The sequence below is a fragment of the Elgaria multicarinata genome, chromosome 1 (assembly GCF_023053635.1).
Source record: "Elgaria multicarinata webbii isolate HBS135686 ecotype San Diego chromosome 1, rElgMul1.1.pri, whole genome shotgun sequence".
NCBI classification, from domain to species: Eukaryota; Metazoa; Chordata; class Lepidosauria; order Squamata; family Anguidae; genus Elgaria; species Elgaria multicarinata.
Window position 1 is genome coordinate 90,881,679 of NC_086171.1, and position 16,293 is coordinate 90,897,971.

Sequence of the window (16,293 nt, forward strand, 5' to 3'; positions counted from 1 at the left end):
TGAAAGAACTGGGCATGTTTAGCCTGGAGAAGAGAAGATTGAGGGGAGACATGATAGCACTCTTCAAATACTTAAAAGGTTGTCACACAGACGAGGGCCAGGATCTCTTCTCGATCCTCCCAGAGTGCAGGACACGGAATAACGGGCTCAAGTTAAAGGAAGCCAGATTCCGGCTGGACATCAGGAAAAACTTCCTAACTGTTAGAGCAGTGCGACGGTGGAATCAGTTGCCTGGTGAGGTTGTGGGCTCTCCCACACTAGAGCCCTTCAAGAGGCAGCTGGACAAGCATCTGTCAAGGATGCTTTAGGGTGGATTCCTGCATTGAGCAGGGGGTTGGACTCGATGGCCTTGTTGGCCCCTTCCAACTCTGCTATTCTATGATTCTATTCACGTTTCTCTCAGGCACTGATTGTAAGAGGTAAATATTCATTCAATCTCTGACTTTATTATCTCGTCAGCACCTCTCACTTAGGAGCCCAACAGCAGCACAATTTGGAGACCAACAGAATTACAATTACGCAAGACAATTTGGCCACAAATGTGGAACAATTTGGGCACAAACGCGACATATCAGCGGTACTAGGGAGCTGGAGGACCAGTGGCAGGAGCAACAGGATGCTTCTTCTCTATATAGCAGCCTTCCCCAACCTCCCCCCCCCCTCCAGATGTACTGGGCTACAAATCCCAGTTAGCTATGGTGGCTGGGGATGCTGAGACTTGTAGTCCAACACATCTGAAGATTTCGGGTTGGGGAATGCTGCTATATAGATTTCTATATTTGCAAGAAGATAAGTCCATACACCTGGATTTATTGATGAACAAGCTGCTTTGCATGGTATGAAGATCAAAGCACTAAAATTTTCTCCAGCTATCTGCCAAATCTTTGTACTTCTTCAGCAAAGTTCTTGCTCTTCCCATGGGCTAGTGGGAAGCTCAAGTTTGGATAAGGGAATGGATGTGTGAATTCATTTGAACATGTTTGTTACAACTGTTGTGTTAATGGATAAAGGAAAGCATAAGGAACACTGGCTTGCCCAAAGAAATGGCAAGCCTGATTTCCAATAAGACATTGGCTGGCTTCCTGCTGCACTCCCTATACCCTCCCTGCTGACTTTCCTGACCCCGCAGCTGGCTTGCCCTTCCTAGCCAACATACATTCTTCCAAGCCCACTGCTGCTCTCTTATCCCCTTCCCCCAATAGCTTCTAAGACAGAAATGACAGGAGTCCCATGTCCCCTTCTTTTTCTTGGTGGCTGAATCCACTGCAGGGGAAAGCATCAGCCTACAGCTGCCCACCATCTTCATTTCCTAACAGTGTCTTTGTGGCCCTTGGGTGGCCCAGAGGAATTTATGGGAAATGAAGATGGCAGCTGCTGGAGGCCCTCACTTTCCTTTGAAGCGATCCTAAATGCCAGTAAGATTTCCCCCTCCCCCTAAAGTGGAAATTCTAGGGCCAAGAAAGGTGTCTGGGGTGTATTAATGTTCCCAGGCACCATGTTGCCTGCCCCTGTTTTATAGCAGCACAGCTGCCCTGGATCCAAAGAGTACATCAATGCATCCGGAGTTCTAAGTACTGGAGACCCAGGATCTGAATGGGTGCATGTGCTCTTTGGTCTCAGGCATATGATGCAATTTGAAAGAACTGGAGAACAGAAGACATAAGATTAGGGTACATGCCCTCTTCAGTTCCTGGTTATTCAATGCTTTTGGCTATGAACACCTTTAGGCAAGCAAAAGCATTAGACACCCGGAGACTAAAAGCCCAAACATCCATTTGTGCTCTAGCTCTATAATTCTTTGGGCTATGAATAGATTTAGGAAGTCTAAACACGAGTAAGCTTGAGGTCAAACAGGTACTCTTTGGTCTCTGTCTCTCCAGTGACTTGGGTTAAACTGACAAAGATTTGGAAGTGTTTACTTCTGAAATGAAGTAGCAGCAAGAGATATGTGACATCCAGAAAAATAAAAGATAGAGAGATTATGTTGGCACTAGTAAGAATTTTCCAGAGGATAAACAATCTCTCTCAGTCAACCAATAGGAGGAAAGGCACAAACCGTCTACAGAATTTACCTGTCTCTCCCCAAAGACTGTCAAAACTGTTGATCTGAGCTCGTTCTACCTCTTCCTCATCTTTTTCTGGGAGATCAAGCAGGTAGGAGACAATCTAAAAACAAAGGAACTTGTCAATTTATGAACTGCTTTGAACAAAAAGGGAGTGAACGAAATTTCTATTTGGTACTCGTGCCCAAAGAAGATACATTTCCCAGCACCATTAAAATAATTATTTGCCTTTAAAGGAAAACACATTCCCTACAGTCATTGGAAACAACTGTACAAAATGAGCCTTTATAAACACACAGTCTCAGAAAATTAAGAGTATAAGGTTTGATCAAAAAAGTCACACATAGTATGGAAAGTACATAGAACCGTATTTTTTTTAAAATCAGTGTGGGCAGAACCTGATCTATTAAAGTGGTCCACTGTACATTCAGCATGCTGGCCTACACCATTAGTTAGTATGTTACTGTAACCTCTCCTCCGAAGGAATGACATTCCCATGATGATGATTCACATTTTAGTAACATCCAGATTTTATGACTCTAATTCAGGAGTAGGCAACCTAGTGCTTCTCCCCAGATATTTTGAATGACAAATCCCATCAGCCCCAGCAAGTGTTGCTAATGGTCAGGGATTATGAACGTTGTACTCCAAAACATCTGAAGAGAACCAGGTTGCCTACCCCTCCTCTAATGGAGACTTTAAGTTTGTAGGATCTATTGTGGGTTTTCTTAGATTCCTAAGATCCACCAATATTACAGTTTGCTGCAAAAGGAATACAATTAAAGAATATGGTGTCTCTGAGCTGCTGCTGAACACATGAATCTGTTTTCAATAGTCTCTAATCGGTGTACGCATCTGTGTGTTTTAGTAATGTAGATTAGATTTTTAAAAAACTTTTTGTTGAAAAAACAATTGGAATTCAGAAATCCTTGCCAATCAACTGATCCTGAACTACCCCTGGGCCGGTGCCAGACTATTTTGCACCCTAGGCAAGGTGAGCTACTTGCACCCCACCCTCCAGAAAAAATTGCCAACTTCGATTCAGCTGTTCAAGAAGAGTTTCTGAACTATTATATTTTCCTTTTATGATTTTTCTTAAAACAGCTAATTTGTATAAAACTGTGACCCTTAAAGGGCAGTACTGTGCCCCTCTGAGGTCTGCGCCCTAGGCGGCTGCCTAGTTGGCCTAATGGTAGCGCCGGCCCTGCTTCTGCCCACCAATGCCCTAATACAAGGGTGCAAACCCTATGGCTGTCCAAGCCCAGTCTGGCAGCCCCCAGATGCCCAGCGTCAATGTGTGTGCCACCATAAAAGAAATGGGGGAGGAAACAACTGCTCAAGGAATGAAGCTTTATGGTTCCTGCCATGTTAGTTTCATTCCTAGGGTGTTGCTAGAACATCCTAGGAGGCTGTATTTTAAGGTTCCTACTGGCTTTCTAGGATGTTTGTAGGACAGTCTAGGAATGAGGCTTCTATGGCAGGAACCATAGAGCCCATTTTCTAGAATGATTTCCTTTTTCTTTTCTTTTTGGCTATCGAGATGGAATACGGGGTTCGACACCTTGATGCCGTGATGTAAAACAGATGATGTGTGTGAATGATGCAAGTATATGTGAATGTGTGTGTGTGGTGCCTGTGTGTGAATGTGAACTGTTTGTCATATGTATTGCCCATGGAGTTTCCAATGTGGGGTTCTATCGTGTTGTCATTGTTTAATGATTTGTTGTTAGTTACTTTGAATGTAATTTATGGTAGAAAAGAGGCAGACAAATATTTTAAAAACAACATTACAACAATACATGTTTGGCGTACAGAGCTAAACATGTAGCGTTTCTGCCTGAAGACAATCAAATGCCACGTGACGGACAGCAAGGTTCAATGCATAATGGGAAAAGTGATTCTGTGAACCAGGGAGGCTGCCGTTCCCCCCGCCGGTGTTGCTCAGCTTGATTTCGAAGGCAACTCTTCCAGTCCTACTGCGGTTCAATGCATACAATGAGGGAGCCTCACCCACTCCAGCCTTTAAAATCTGTTGTCTTTGCCCAGCATTGTGTCTTAACGGAGTTAGGTTAAAGGGGTGCCTGGCCAAGGAGGGTTTAGCAAGGCTGAGCAACTTACCTCAGTGTATCCCATGCTGGCAGCAGCAATGAGCGCCTGCTGGATGGCCTGGCTCTTCTTGAACACCCCCTGCTGTTGCCCGGCCATTGTCCAGTCACACTGGATCAAGAACTTGACAACCTCCAGGTGGCCCCTGAGAGCTGCATGTACCAATGCACACTGGCCGTTCTTGTCCAAGTGATCCACCTTTGCAATGAAAGGAAATATTTTTCAAATAAAATTAAATTTAACTGTTGTGGATAGGCATGCCAAAGGCTCTCATTCCAGTCTCTGCTTTCATAACAGTCTTAAGGAATATGGAATATATTCTTCATGTTTCTCTGGCCAAATATTGCCAGAATATGTTCCTAAAGAAACTCATACCCTGTTGGTTATGACAAGCAAGTTCTGTAGCCTCGTTATATTATTTAAACGTAGCATAAATCACTCTTCTAGATTTCTTCTGCAAGTAGGGATAAGATAAAGTCCAAACAGGAGGAGCTCAGAATATGAACTCCCCCAGTGAGAAAAATCTCATCCCCCTGTGAGCCCAGCCTTCAACGGGGTTTGCTCACACCATCACCACACCCCAAAGTAAGTGGGGCCACCCCAATCTCCCCATATCCACACATGTATGCACACTGGGCAGCATGGTGAGGAGTTTGCAGGCAGGAGAACCACCCTACTGCACTACTCAGCTCAGTGGAACTGCCACTTTCACATGGCGTCACTGGTATTGGAGCAAAAATCTGCCTGGGCCCACAAGGGCAGTGGATGCCCCCCGCCTCTGGCCCTCACGTGCCCAGGCAGACCCGCCCAGCGCTAGGACAGGCCCGTGCCAGAGTGGAGGGAAAATACACAATTTCCCCAGCCTTGTGGGAAATTGCATTTCTCTCCCCCAACCCTGTGCCGATGGGGGCCTTGAAGGCCCTCTCAACCTTGCATTAAGAGGGCCTTTAAGGCCCCGATTGGCATGAGGGGGGAGGCAAAGCATGCTTTCTGAGCCTCCAGAAAGTGCGCAATTCCCCCGTCCACGCCTTTAGCGGTGAGGGGGTGGGAGCAAACGCCCTTTCTGGAAGCCCTAGAAAGTGTACTTTGCTGAGGGTTCAGGAAAGGCTCACACACGGCCTGGCTCCTTAGAATGAGGCTGCACATGCAGGACTCAGCGAACTCACCGGGCAGGCTCCCAGCAAGTTCTCTAAAGCTTAGCCCTCACCTTGTCTAATGGGCAAGGCAACGAACAACTGCAGCCCCAAGAACTGACACCTCAAGGTTCTTCCAGTGCCTTGCGATGGTGGCTCCAAACATGGCCATCGCCCCCTTTCCTGATCTAAGCAGTAACACTGCAGAGGCCACCAGTGAGGGAGGAAGCAGAAGCCAGGCACCTCTCCACCGTGCCTGGGTCCAGCTCCAGCTGAGAGCCCCCTCCCTCCTGCTACCAACTGTCCCTGCAGAGGCCACCAGTGAGGGAGGAAGCAGCAGCCAGGCACCTCTCCATCGAGCCTGGGTCCAGCTCCAGCTGAGAGCCCCCTCCCTCCTGCTACCAACTGTCTCTGCAGAGGCCACCAGTGAGGGAGGAAGCAGCAGCCAGGCACCTCTGCACCGTGCCTGGGTCCAGCTCCAGCTCAGAGCCCCCTCCCTCCTGCCACCAACTGTCTCTGCAGAGGCCACCAGTAAGGGAGGAAGCAGCAGCTCCAGCTGAGAGCCCCCTCCCTCCTGCTACCAACTGTCTCTGCAGAGGCCACCAGTGAGGGAGGAAGCAGCAGCCAGGCACCTCTCCACCGTGCCTGGGTCCAGCTCCAGCTGAGAGCCCCCTCCCTCCTGCTGTCAACTGTAACTGCTGAACTTTCTAACTAAGATTGTAGTGCCTGAATTTCCTTTCCTTTCCCCCCTCCTCCTCCTCCTCCCTCCCAATCCCCTTTCCTTTTGTGTCATGTCTTTTAGATTGTAAGCCTGTGGGCAGGGACTGTCAAGAAATACCTTTGTAAGCCGCCATGAGAGCCTTTTTTGGCTGAATGGCGGCATAAAAATCCTAAAATAAAAAATAAAAAATAATGTTCCCCCTCCCTGAGCTAAGCAGTAGCTAAGACCTGCTGACCCCGTACTTTACTGAAGGCGCCATGAGCACCCCCGAGAATCAGACAGCTGTCAGCTCAACCCGCTTTGTCACCTTGGCTCGTTTCTTGCACAAGAGTGCAACAATGCTTAGATAGCCGGCAGCAGCAGCATATCCGAGAGAAGTCAGGCCACTTTCAGAAGAGGCATCAACATTTGCTCCAAACTCCAACAGCAAAGCTACCATCTCGGTGTAACCAAGGTGAGACTGGACGCACAAAATTGGGGCATTGTTCAGCACTTCAGTCCTGTAATTGATGTTGGCACCTCCCAAGATCAACAGCCGACTGACCTATACGGTAGGAGAGAAATAGGAATGTATTACTGTATTCCCCGAACTTCTAATAGCTGAGATAAATATTCAGTTTTATAAACTGAAAGAAAGGGACTAGAGATAGGCAAGCTCCCCCAAGCCTGATTTGGGATAAAACCAGCATTTCTTAGCAATAGTGGACACACCCCTCCATTATTATTTTTTAACAAGAGTTCTAAATTTGCTAATAATTGGTGCCCAACCCTGCACGGGCTTCCAGATTTCAAACTGCTGCTGCACTCCCTCCTCTGGGGTGGCTACTGTGGCAAAAGAAGAGAGGAAGGGGGAGTCTTCTCTTTACCCCTCTGCTTCTGTCTCTCCTTCCTTCCCAGCATCTGGAATGCTGGCAGATGTAATTTCCCCAGGACCCTGACATAATCAGGCACTCTAGGAAAACTAAAGCCACCAGCATTCTAGGCACTAGGGGGTGGGAGGAGGGTCAGAGGGAGGAAGAGGAGGGTCAAAGGTGAATGTGAGAGAGTGAGAAAGAGAAAGCAAGATGCACAGACTTCCTTTCCTCACCACATCTGCAGCCTTTCTGAGGCCTTTGCTTTCTCAGGACCTTAAGGGACTTGCCCCCTGCAACCTGGCCAGCATCTGTTTCTAGTACCTTTATGTTGGGAGTGTACAAGTTCCGCAGAGAGGCCAGTGCCATGGAAAGACCTTCTGAGCTGTAGGAAATCCAAAGCCCTTGGAGAATTGAGGAAGAAACGCCAACTTTTTTACTCAGCCCCTGCAAAAGACATTTGAAACTTGATCAAGTCAAAGTACTGTTTTTCTTTTACATGCTACTAACAAATCGAGAATTCAACCCCAAATCTCCTAGCAAGGATTTTCAACTCCAAAGGAATTTTCTGAAGACAAAGGAAGAGAACTGGAGAAGATGTTTTGAGTCCTATACCCAATGCAAGCAATGTCAGAGCATCAAGGGTTATATGTTCTGTTCTAAATGCTTTGATGTCTGACTTTTTTCAAAGAACCCAACCCCATGCACATAAACAGGAACTCCAGAGCACAAGGAGCCACAATTCATCATGTATAGGAGAGAACCACCTCCTCGCTGGTTATGAGATAGCATAATCCCCTCTTAGCCTAGGTCCAGGATATTAGCCTAGGGGACTATATTAATGCCTGCTCCCATATGTGCCTGCCTGGACCCTAAAATCATCTTCAGGGGTCCTTCTCCATGAGCCTCTGCCAAAGAAGGTGAGACAGGTGGCTACCAGGAGCAGGGCCTTCTCTGCTATGGCACCCCAGCTGTGGAATGAGCTCCCAAGAGAGGTTAGCCTGGCACCAACGTTATACTCTTTTTGACGCCAGGTGAAGACCTTCTTATTCTCCCAGTATTTTAACAACCTTGCTGTTTTAAATCTGTATTTTAAATCTGTATAAATCTCCCCATCGCTGCTAGGTTTTACCCTGGTTGTGCTTTTATATATTATTTTTATTGTGTTTTTATACTATTGTTCATTTTATACTTTGATTTGTGTGTGATGGTTTTAACTCTTGTGAACCACCCAGAGAGCTTCAGCTATTGGGCGGTATAGAAATGCAATGAATAAATAAATAAGTACTGACAAAAAGGAAAATTTATTCTAGAATAATCAAGATAATATAAAGGTGAAGCGTTTTGTTTTTGTTTTGCTAACATTTTCCTCTGAAGGCAATGGATCAGATGCTCTTTTTCCTCAGAGAGGATTCTTTTAGTACCCTCTTTCAAGAAGGTTATTGTCTACATCTCCCCAAATCTTCCTTGCATATTGCTAGCCATATTCTCCAGGACAGTATATTAATTAAGACAAGGGGCTTACAATTAAAAGTGCCTATTCCAGAGATGCTCTTGGCAAGTGGGTTACAGCACTGAGCTCTTTTCTCCCAAAAATGCCAATCTCGAGTCAGACTAGAACATGTTCAGCCTGATGTGACTGCTTAGCACTAGGTCTTATCATATAGAAATCACACTGCCAATGGGAACTTCTACAGAACTATTTCTTCTCAAACTTTCCCTACAGCTCAGGGTTTTAATATTGCATATTTATGTATTAAATTTATATACTGCCCCATAGCCAAAGCTATGGGCGGTTTACAAAAGTTAAAACAGTGAACATTAAAAAGTATACAAATTTAAAACCATCAAAAATATAAAAACAACAGTGTAAAACATGCTAAAGGGCCTTGAAAGAATTCACTTCTGATCCACAGACGGAATCACCTTTGGTAGGAGAATAACAGAGTTAAGGCCACTGGTTCAGATCTGTCAACTGTGTGTAAGTTCTACAGTAGGGGTCACCAACTAGCAATTCCTAGGCTAAATCCATCCCCCTTTCAGAACATCAGTTCTTTCCCATTGCCTTGGCCTTCCCCCTAAATTAATTGCTGACCAGGGTAAAGCTGCTAGTGTGGATGTCAAGCATTTAAGACTTTTCATGTATTCTGAAAATACCAACACCAATGCATACTCAGAGCCCAATGTGGAAATGTCACTGAATGATTCTTACTACCTTAAAGATGTGTGCTTTGAGAATATGATGGCCCAACTCAATAGTCTGCTGTCTGTTGAGTTTTCCTTCTTGACGGGAAAACCAGAAGGCGAGCAATGTGTGGCCACTCCTAGATAAAAGACAAGATAAAGAAGAAACATGATGGGAAAAGCAAGTGAGAATTCTAACTCTAATGCATCTCTTGACAGTTAGCACATCATCATCATCATCATCATTATTATTATTATTATTATTATTATTATTGTATCCCACCTTTTGCCCAATGCTGGGCCTCAAGGCGGCCTTAGAAAGTTTAAAACATACAGGGGCGGGGAGTGGGGGGAAACAAAACCATAAACGTTTAAAATATACAACAAAATTATAAGACATTAACATAGACGGAGGGCCAGATTATTCTCCAAAGGCCTTCCAGAACAAAGAAGGTTTTGCCTGCTTCCGAAAGCCCATCAAGGAGGGAGCCAGCCTAGTTTCCCCGGGAAGAGAGTTCCAGAGCACTGGAGCAGCCACCGAGAAGGCCCTCTCCCATGTTCCCACCAAGCACGCCTGTGAAGATGGCAGGACTGAAAGAAGGGCTTCTCCAGAAGATCTTAAAGCACGGGCAGGCTCATAAGGGAGAATGCGGTCTTTCATCATCCACTGAAAAGTGTCCATTTACTTTGATGCACCTCACAATCACATGCTTAATTGCTTATCACTTTTGATCATATCTCTCCTGAAATGCTGCTGAATACTAAACTGAATCCAGGTACCTGGAACAACAAACACCATTCAACTCAATCTCATTAGAATTACTTGCTTTTAGATGGATATATGTTGCATGCTGCTCTAAGTACTTTTAGTATAATACTGGGGTATAAATAAATAAGCCTGCTGCAGTGATGCCTATCTTTCTGCAGCTGAAAGGAATAATGGTTTTTTTCTGTATGTACCATATTGGTGAAAGGGGAACTTGGTGGCAATTAACTCCATCTAGCTTGCCCCTTTGTAGAGCTCATTAGGCAAGCTCAGGGTCACAGGACTGTATTTGAAAAACAGGCAGATTGAACAGATAGACAGGAATGTTGAATGACTGATGCAGCCATTGATCAATGATTACTACCTCCAATAAGCGCTTCCAGGCTTTCTAATTTCAGGATACATGAAATCAGGATACTCTTATAACTTTATAATCCTATTAAGATTATCAGAAAATGTCCTCACTCGAAGATGGGCGTGGAAAGTCATAATACTGAGCAAACGTGACACTTGGGAGGAGGTGTTTGGGTGGATATGACCAAATATATCCGAAGAAGAACATGAGCTCAAAGAAGATGTCCTATGCGCCAATCAAGACAATACGCCCATATGGCAGCCATGTTTTCTAGACCCCATGAGTATAACACGTGAGATATTGGAAAGGAGGAGACACCTAACTTCTGATTGGTGAATGGGTGGTCTAATCACTTATTCATGCCAATTGTGATTGGGAGATGGTGGCCTCATCACTCATTGACCCCCACCTTTGAGCCAGAACAAGTGTATAAAAGCACAGGTAGCAGAGCTTTAAGACAGAATTTTTAATTTTCTCTTCAACTTCACCTCGGACTTGTGGATTGACAGAGTTGGGTAATTATGAATCTCTTTACATTTTTAAGACTTTGGGACTTAGAGTATTTCCCTGAAAGTTGGGACTTAGGACTTGGGCTTATTTTCTGAAGCTGGAAGTTGAAATTATTTCCAAGCCTTAGAAGTTCTCTGACTTCTCCTTTTACTCTTCACATGCCCAGAGGAGCTTCAGCATAGCTTTTAGATTCAAATAGTAAGTTAGAGAAAGAATAGAGAGGGTTAACTGCAATGTTTTAGTATAGTCAAAAGGGTGTTTAGTTTAGTTTTAAACCACAAATAGTAAACAAAAGCGGATAAGGAAGAGTCAGAACACTGCTAGAAGCTCAAGCCGTTATCATTAGCTAAGTTTGTAAAACCTGCTTTAATAACGGCAATTCTTTTACTTAATCTTGTATTTACATTTCATTCTCTTTTCTTGTAACCACAGAGAGAGATACTGTATACATATAACCACCATGCCAATTTGTTTAATTTTACAATTTTCACAATAAATAGATTCTTATTTACAACCATGTGTGTGGTGATTCTTGTCGGCTGAGATTAAATGTTTGTCTGTTTGGATTAGCACTGGTTACCCACTGGGGTATTTCAGACCCAATTTAGTGTAGGTTCTGAAGTTAAAAAAGACCAAATTTACAGAGGCCAGATGAATGAATAGAAGAGACTGGGTGACTTAACCGAGGCCTTTAAAACACCTAATGGCACATTACCAACATTTTACTGCCACTCTAAATAATTTGTTCTTTGTATGTACGTTATCTGTCCTTTTGCATTCTATATCTAATTCATGTTCACTGTTTTAAGAGTTTTTATAGTGTGCACTTCGTATTTATTTCTTATTGAGAGTCTGAATAGGTTTACACATGCAATTTACAGTTGAAATTGCTAATGGTCTATGTAGTTTGTACTTTATATTTAACTCCTATTAAGTGATGGAAGGGTTTATGCATATGTACCTCAGAACTACCAATAACTTCAAAATATCTGGTGCACTTTATTATACCTTGCTACTAATGGGAAGTATTTATACAATTACACTTTAAACTTATTTTGATGAATTTTTGACAGACAATGGGTGGGTTTACACGTTGTCACACTAAGCACTCCGCAAATAAGCCATGGTGGGCTGTTCACAGAACAACTCATGATACGTCCAACAGATAATTGGGCTTGCTGTGGTTTGACCTCCCCTTCCTTCACCCCCTTGCTTTTTATTATTTATTTTTGGTTCCTCAAAAATGCACAATTGGGGTCACTCTGATCCCTGTTTTTTTTTTTATTATTATTATTATTATTATTATTATTATTATTATTATTATTATTATTATTATTATTATTATGTGCCTCAAAAATGTGCAAATGGGCAGGTCACATTTTTTTACTCTTCTTCTTCTTCTTGTCAGTCTTTAGCAAATGCATACTTATGGCTGTCCGAAATGTGGAGTCTTCTTGCCTGATCAATTTCCTTGTCTGTTTCAGCCTTCAAAGTGAGCTGCGAAGTGGAGTAGGTAACACTACCACCATCACTTTTCGCAGCCCCTTTCTGGAGCAGTTACTGCTGCAGTTTAAAACAGAGAATGTATTCAGATTTAATGGCTGGGAAGTAAACCATGGCAAAATTTGCAGAAATTTAAGGGCTGGGAAGTAAATGGAAGGGAATTTTGTGGGCCCGATTCAAAGTGCTGGTATTAACATTCAAAGCCCTAAACGGTTTGGGGCCAGGTTATTTGAAGGAATGCCTCCTCCCATATGTGCCTGCCTGGACCTTAAAATCATCTACAGGGGTCCTTCTCCGTGAGCCCCTGCCAAAGGAAGTGAGGCAGGTGGCTACTAGGAGGAGGGCCTTCTCTGCTGTGGCACCCTGGCTGTGGCACAAGCTCCCCAGAGAGGTTCACTTGGTGCCTACACTGTTTCCCTTCCATCACCAGCTGAAGACCTTTTTACTTCCTCAGTATTTTAACACTTAATTTAACTTAAATTTAAACTTTGCTGTTTTAATCTCATATTTTAACCTATATCAAATTTTGTTGTGTGGTTTTATCCTGTTTGTGCTTTTTATATTGTATTTTGCATTTGTGTTTTTAAATTGTTGGTTGTTTTTATGTTCTTCATGGTTTTAATTTTTGTGAACTGCCCAGAGAGCTTCGGCTATTGGGCGGTATAAAAATGTAATAAATAAAATAAAATAAATACCTGCATTAACTTTTCCATTACTGCAGGTGTGAGAATTTCCTTGCCATTTACTTCTCAGCCCTTAAATTTGCATACATTTCCATTCCACTTACTTCTCAGTCCCAAAAAATGTGCAAATATTCCCAACAGTTAAATAAAAAAAAAACCTCCGTGGGTGGCAGAATGAGATGGAGCAAGCGGGGTGCCAACACCAGCAGTAGTGGCACCCACCCACCCACCCACCCATCCCATGAGGCGCCATTCACTCCATCCCATGCAACCGCCTTCTCGGGGTTTTTTTCCCTTTTAAAACTGTTAAGGAACCACAGTCATCACAGCAGTAAGTGCTCCAAAAAAGAAATGCAAAAAGGGGGATTAATACCTCCTTAATATCTCCTCTTTCCAGAGGAGTAGCTGGAGAGTCAGGGAAGTGTTGAAAAGGTGGAGGACACTAAGAAATGTCCGTTCAACATTTAAAATCGAGATATTGTGCACTTACACCCTTGGCTGTCCCCGTCCCCCCACATTTTCGATGTTTCTGAATTGTGCCACCAGGTCCCATAGTATTACTGCTCCCTCAGTCCTTCGCAACTGTACACAAATTAGCCCATTTGCAACCATGTCTTATGAAATCTTTTGCATGTTACCTATTCTACCATTCCCTATGACAGTTGAAACAGACAAGGAAATTGACCAGGAAAGACTCCACATTTCAAACAGACACTTGCGCAAGATTGACAATAAAATAAAATAAAAACAAAATTGTGACGCCCATTGTGCATTTTTGAGGCACAGAAGTGACCGTCCATCCAAAGTGGTGGTGGAAGGGCAGTCAGTGGAATGATCGTAAAAAGTGAGTGGCACTGGCTTTTTTGCCACTCTTGCCAATGAGCTCTGTAGCCCATTGACACAACCTATAGTAAGATAGGTTTTCATGATTTGGACAACATGACATGTTCCAAATAAATAAATAAATAAATAAATAAATAAATAAACCATCCAACGTCAAACACTCCAGCTTTGGACAACATGACAACCCACCATAGATGGCTTCCCATGGTGGGTTGTCATGCTGTGTGAACCCAGTCAAATTTGGTTTCTTATGAAAATACAATCAGGTATTTAAAAAAATATTTTCATTCACTTCCTGATTTATGATGACTGGGCTGGAGTCTACTGTTTATTTAGTGTAACTACTGTTTATTTAGTCTTGAGAGTAATCTACATGTTCTGGGAACGGTGAGCTGAAAAAATGAGGTGGCAATTAACTGCAAAATTTGGGTATGTTTGTGTTACTGAAAATTTGGGGAAGATCTAATATTATAAATGCATTTGTTTTTCTCTTTCAGAGGAATTACCTCATCCTTAACCTAAAAAAATAAAAGGAGGTCACTCTGCCTTTAATGACTAATATACCACTGGAAGGTTTTTACACACAGGAAACAAAATCATTATTTTTCAACGTTATCAGTTATTGTAAACTGTTAGTGGACATTTTATATCTACAGGAGTACCCGTATAGCATCGTATAGAAACATACCTAGTTTCCATAGACTGACTAGCATAACTGCTATAGATGTTTTGAAATGTTGGACTGATAACTGACTAGCATAACTGATATAGCTGTTTTGAAGTTTTGGATTGACTAACATAAACTGATATTGTAAAATTATTGGCATATAAAATTAATTGGCATAATTGTAATTTAAATACTATAAATTTTGTATTTAACTGGTACAGTGTTGTGTTATAAGTCTTGTACACCTTGAGTGTTTGCATTGATATTGTTATTGGGGCCCTTGTCCTGTCTTGTTTTGTATGCCAAACTCTGCCAAGTATGGTCTCTCCAGGAAATTCCTGACTTTCCTTGCTGACAACTTTGTTCTTCAGAGGGTTGAGGAAGGAACAGGAGAATCAACCATCCTTGACTTAATTCAGCCCAATAGGGAAGAGTAAGTTGATGAGGTGAAATTAGCAGGAACTTTGGGGGGAAAGTGATAATTTAATGCTCGATATCTTGATTTCAAGCAAAATATAGTCAAATGTGTATTGTGGACTTCAAGAAAGCTGATTTTAATTAACTCTGAACAATGATAAGCAGGATTCTATGCCAAGAAAACCTAACCGCCCAGGGAGCTTCGGATACTGGGCGGTATAAAAATGCAATAAACAAATAAATAAAAAACCGGAAGATGAGTTCAAGGGGGGTGGGGTTCCTATAAATGGAGATACTAAAGGCGCAATAAGAAATAATCCCAATGAGGGGGAAATAGAAGACTACAGAAGAAGCCAATGTAGCTACACAAAAAGCTTAGTGATTATCTGAAAATTAAAAAGGACGCATATAGAAGGCAGATGGAGAGACAGGTTTGCTAAGGAAATGTATGGGTAGATAGCTGGGAATTGCATTCAGTGCCTACTTGCAATTTGAAAGCGTGACACCAATAATACAATCTTAGTTTTGACAAACCCAAGAACTTCAGTATAACAGGCATTTAAGGGCATTTTGGAATTTGGAACTGTTTGGGGATATAAAATAAATCTGAAGAACATTATTTAAGTGAAGTTAGATGCAAGTTTAGACAGAAATGCTGTCTGGGGAATGCTGGGAGTTTTAGGACTTTTTTCTAAATATGCATAGGATTGGGTTTTTGGCAAGTAATACTGCAGAGGAGATAAAAGAATAGCTAACTTCAACGTGCTACTGATTTGAACTAAAACTGTAACTATTTGACATCTGACGTAGAAGACTTATTCAATACTACTGATACTAAATGTTTCCACTGATTTTAAAAAGTGGTCCTTTTCTACTCTTTTCTGGTTAGACAAAATTGCAGTGCTGATAATGAATACTATACCCAGAGTTCCATTTGTTCATATTTTAGTATCAATCCTTTTGGAACTTTGAGAAACTGTCAACACTTCTTAGAAAATTTCATATGACAGACTAAAAGCTAAACATGGTTTAGACAAAGGAGGGTTGAAATGTCTAAACTTGGTAAGATAGTATTAACATTACCTGTTTGAACTAATGGCTAAATGGTGGGGTATTAAAACAAAGCTGTATTAAAGTACTAATGCAGTATTATAATAGTACAGTAGAGATAATTAGGCAAATTAACTGCTATATCAATATCTAAGCCCTATATTGCAATGGTTATAACTATCTGTTAAAAATGTTAAAAATATGCTTTGTCCAACTGTGTTACTTTTATAATAATCCATTTATAATGAAATATTTAGTATTGATGAGGATGTACGTATTTGTATTCAACATAACATCATCAGATTTAAAGATTAGTACACATTGGAAGTTGTTCAACTGACTCAGCTTTTAGTAGGAATTTAGGTTGCAGTATACGCAATTGTTGTTTATTCGTTCAGTCGTTTCCGACTCTTCGTGACTTCATGGACCAGCCCACGCCAG

The 16,293-nt window shown here is 42.4% G+C and overlaps 1 protein-coding gene across 5 annotated transcripts in view; it reads right to left on the bottom strand.

Annotated features, from left to right (window-relative positions):
* Positions 1–16,293, bottom strand: part of TANC2 (tetratricopeptide repeat, ankyrin repeat and coiled-coil containing 2) — a 301,255-nt gene that overhangs the window by 26,517 nt on the left and 258,445 nt on the right. For all 5 annotated transcript variants that reach the window (XM_063132053.1, XM_063132078.1, XM_063132070.1 and 2 more), the window contains 5 exons: positions 9,090–9,198; positions 7,199–7,321; positions 6,331–6,567; positions 4,182–4,367; positions 2,073–2,166 (listed from right to left, as the gene is read on the bottom strand). In XM_063132053.1, the coding sequence (XP_062988123.1) occupies positions 2,073–2,166; positions 4,182–4,367; positions 6,331–6,567; positions 7,199–7,321; positions 9,090–9,198 (749 nt within the window). The remainder of the gene's footprint in view (positions 1–2,072; positions 2,167–4,181; positions 4,368–6,330; positions 6,568–7,198; positions 7,322–9,089; positions 9,199–16,293) is intronic.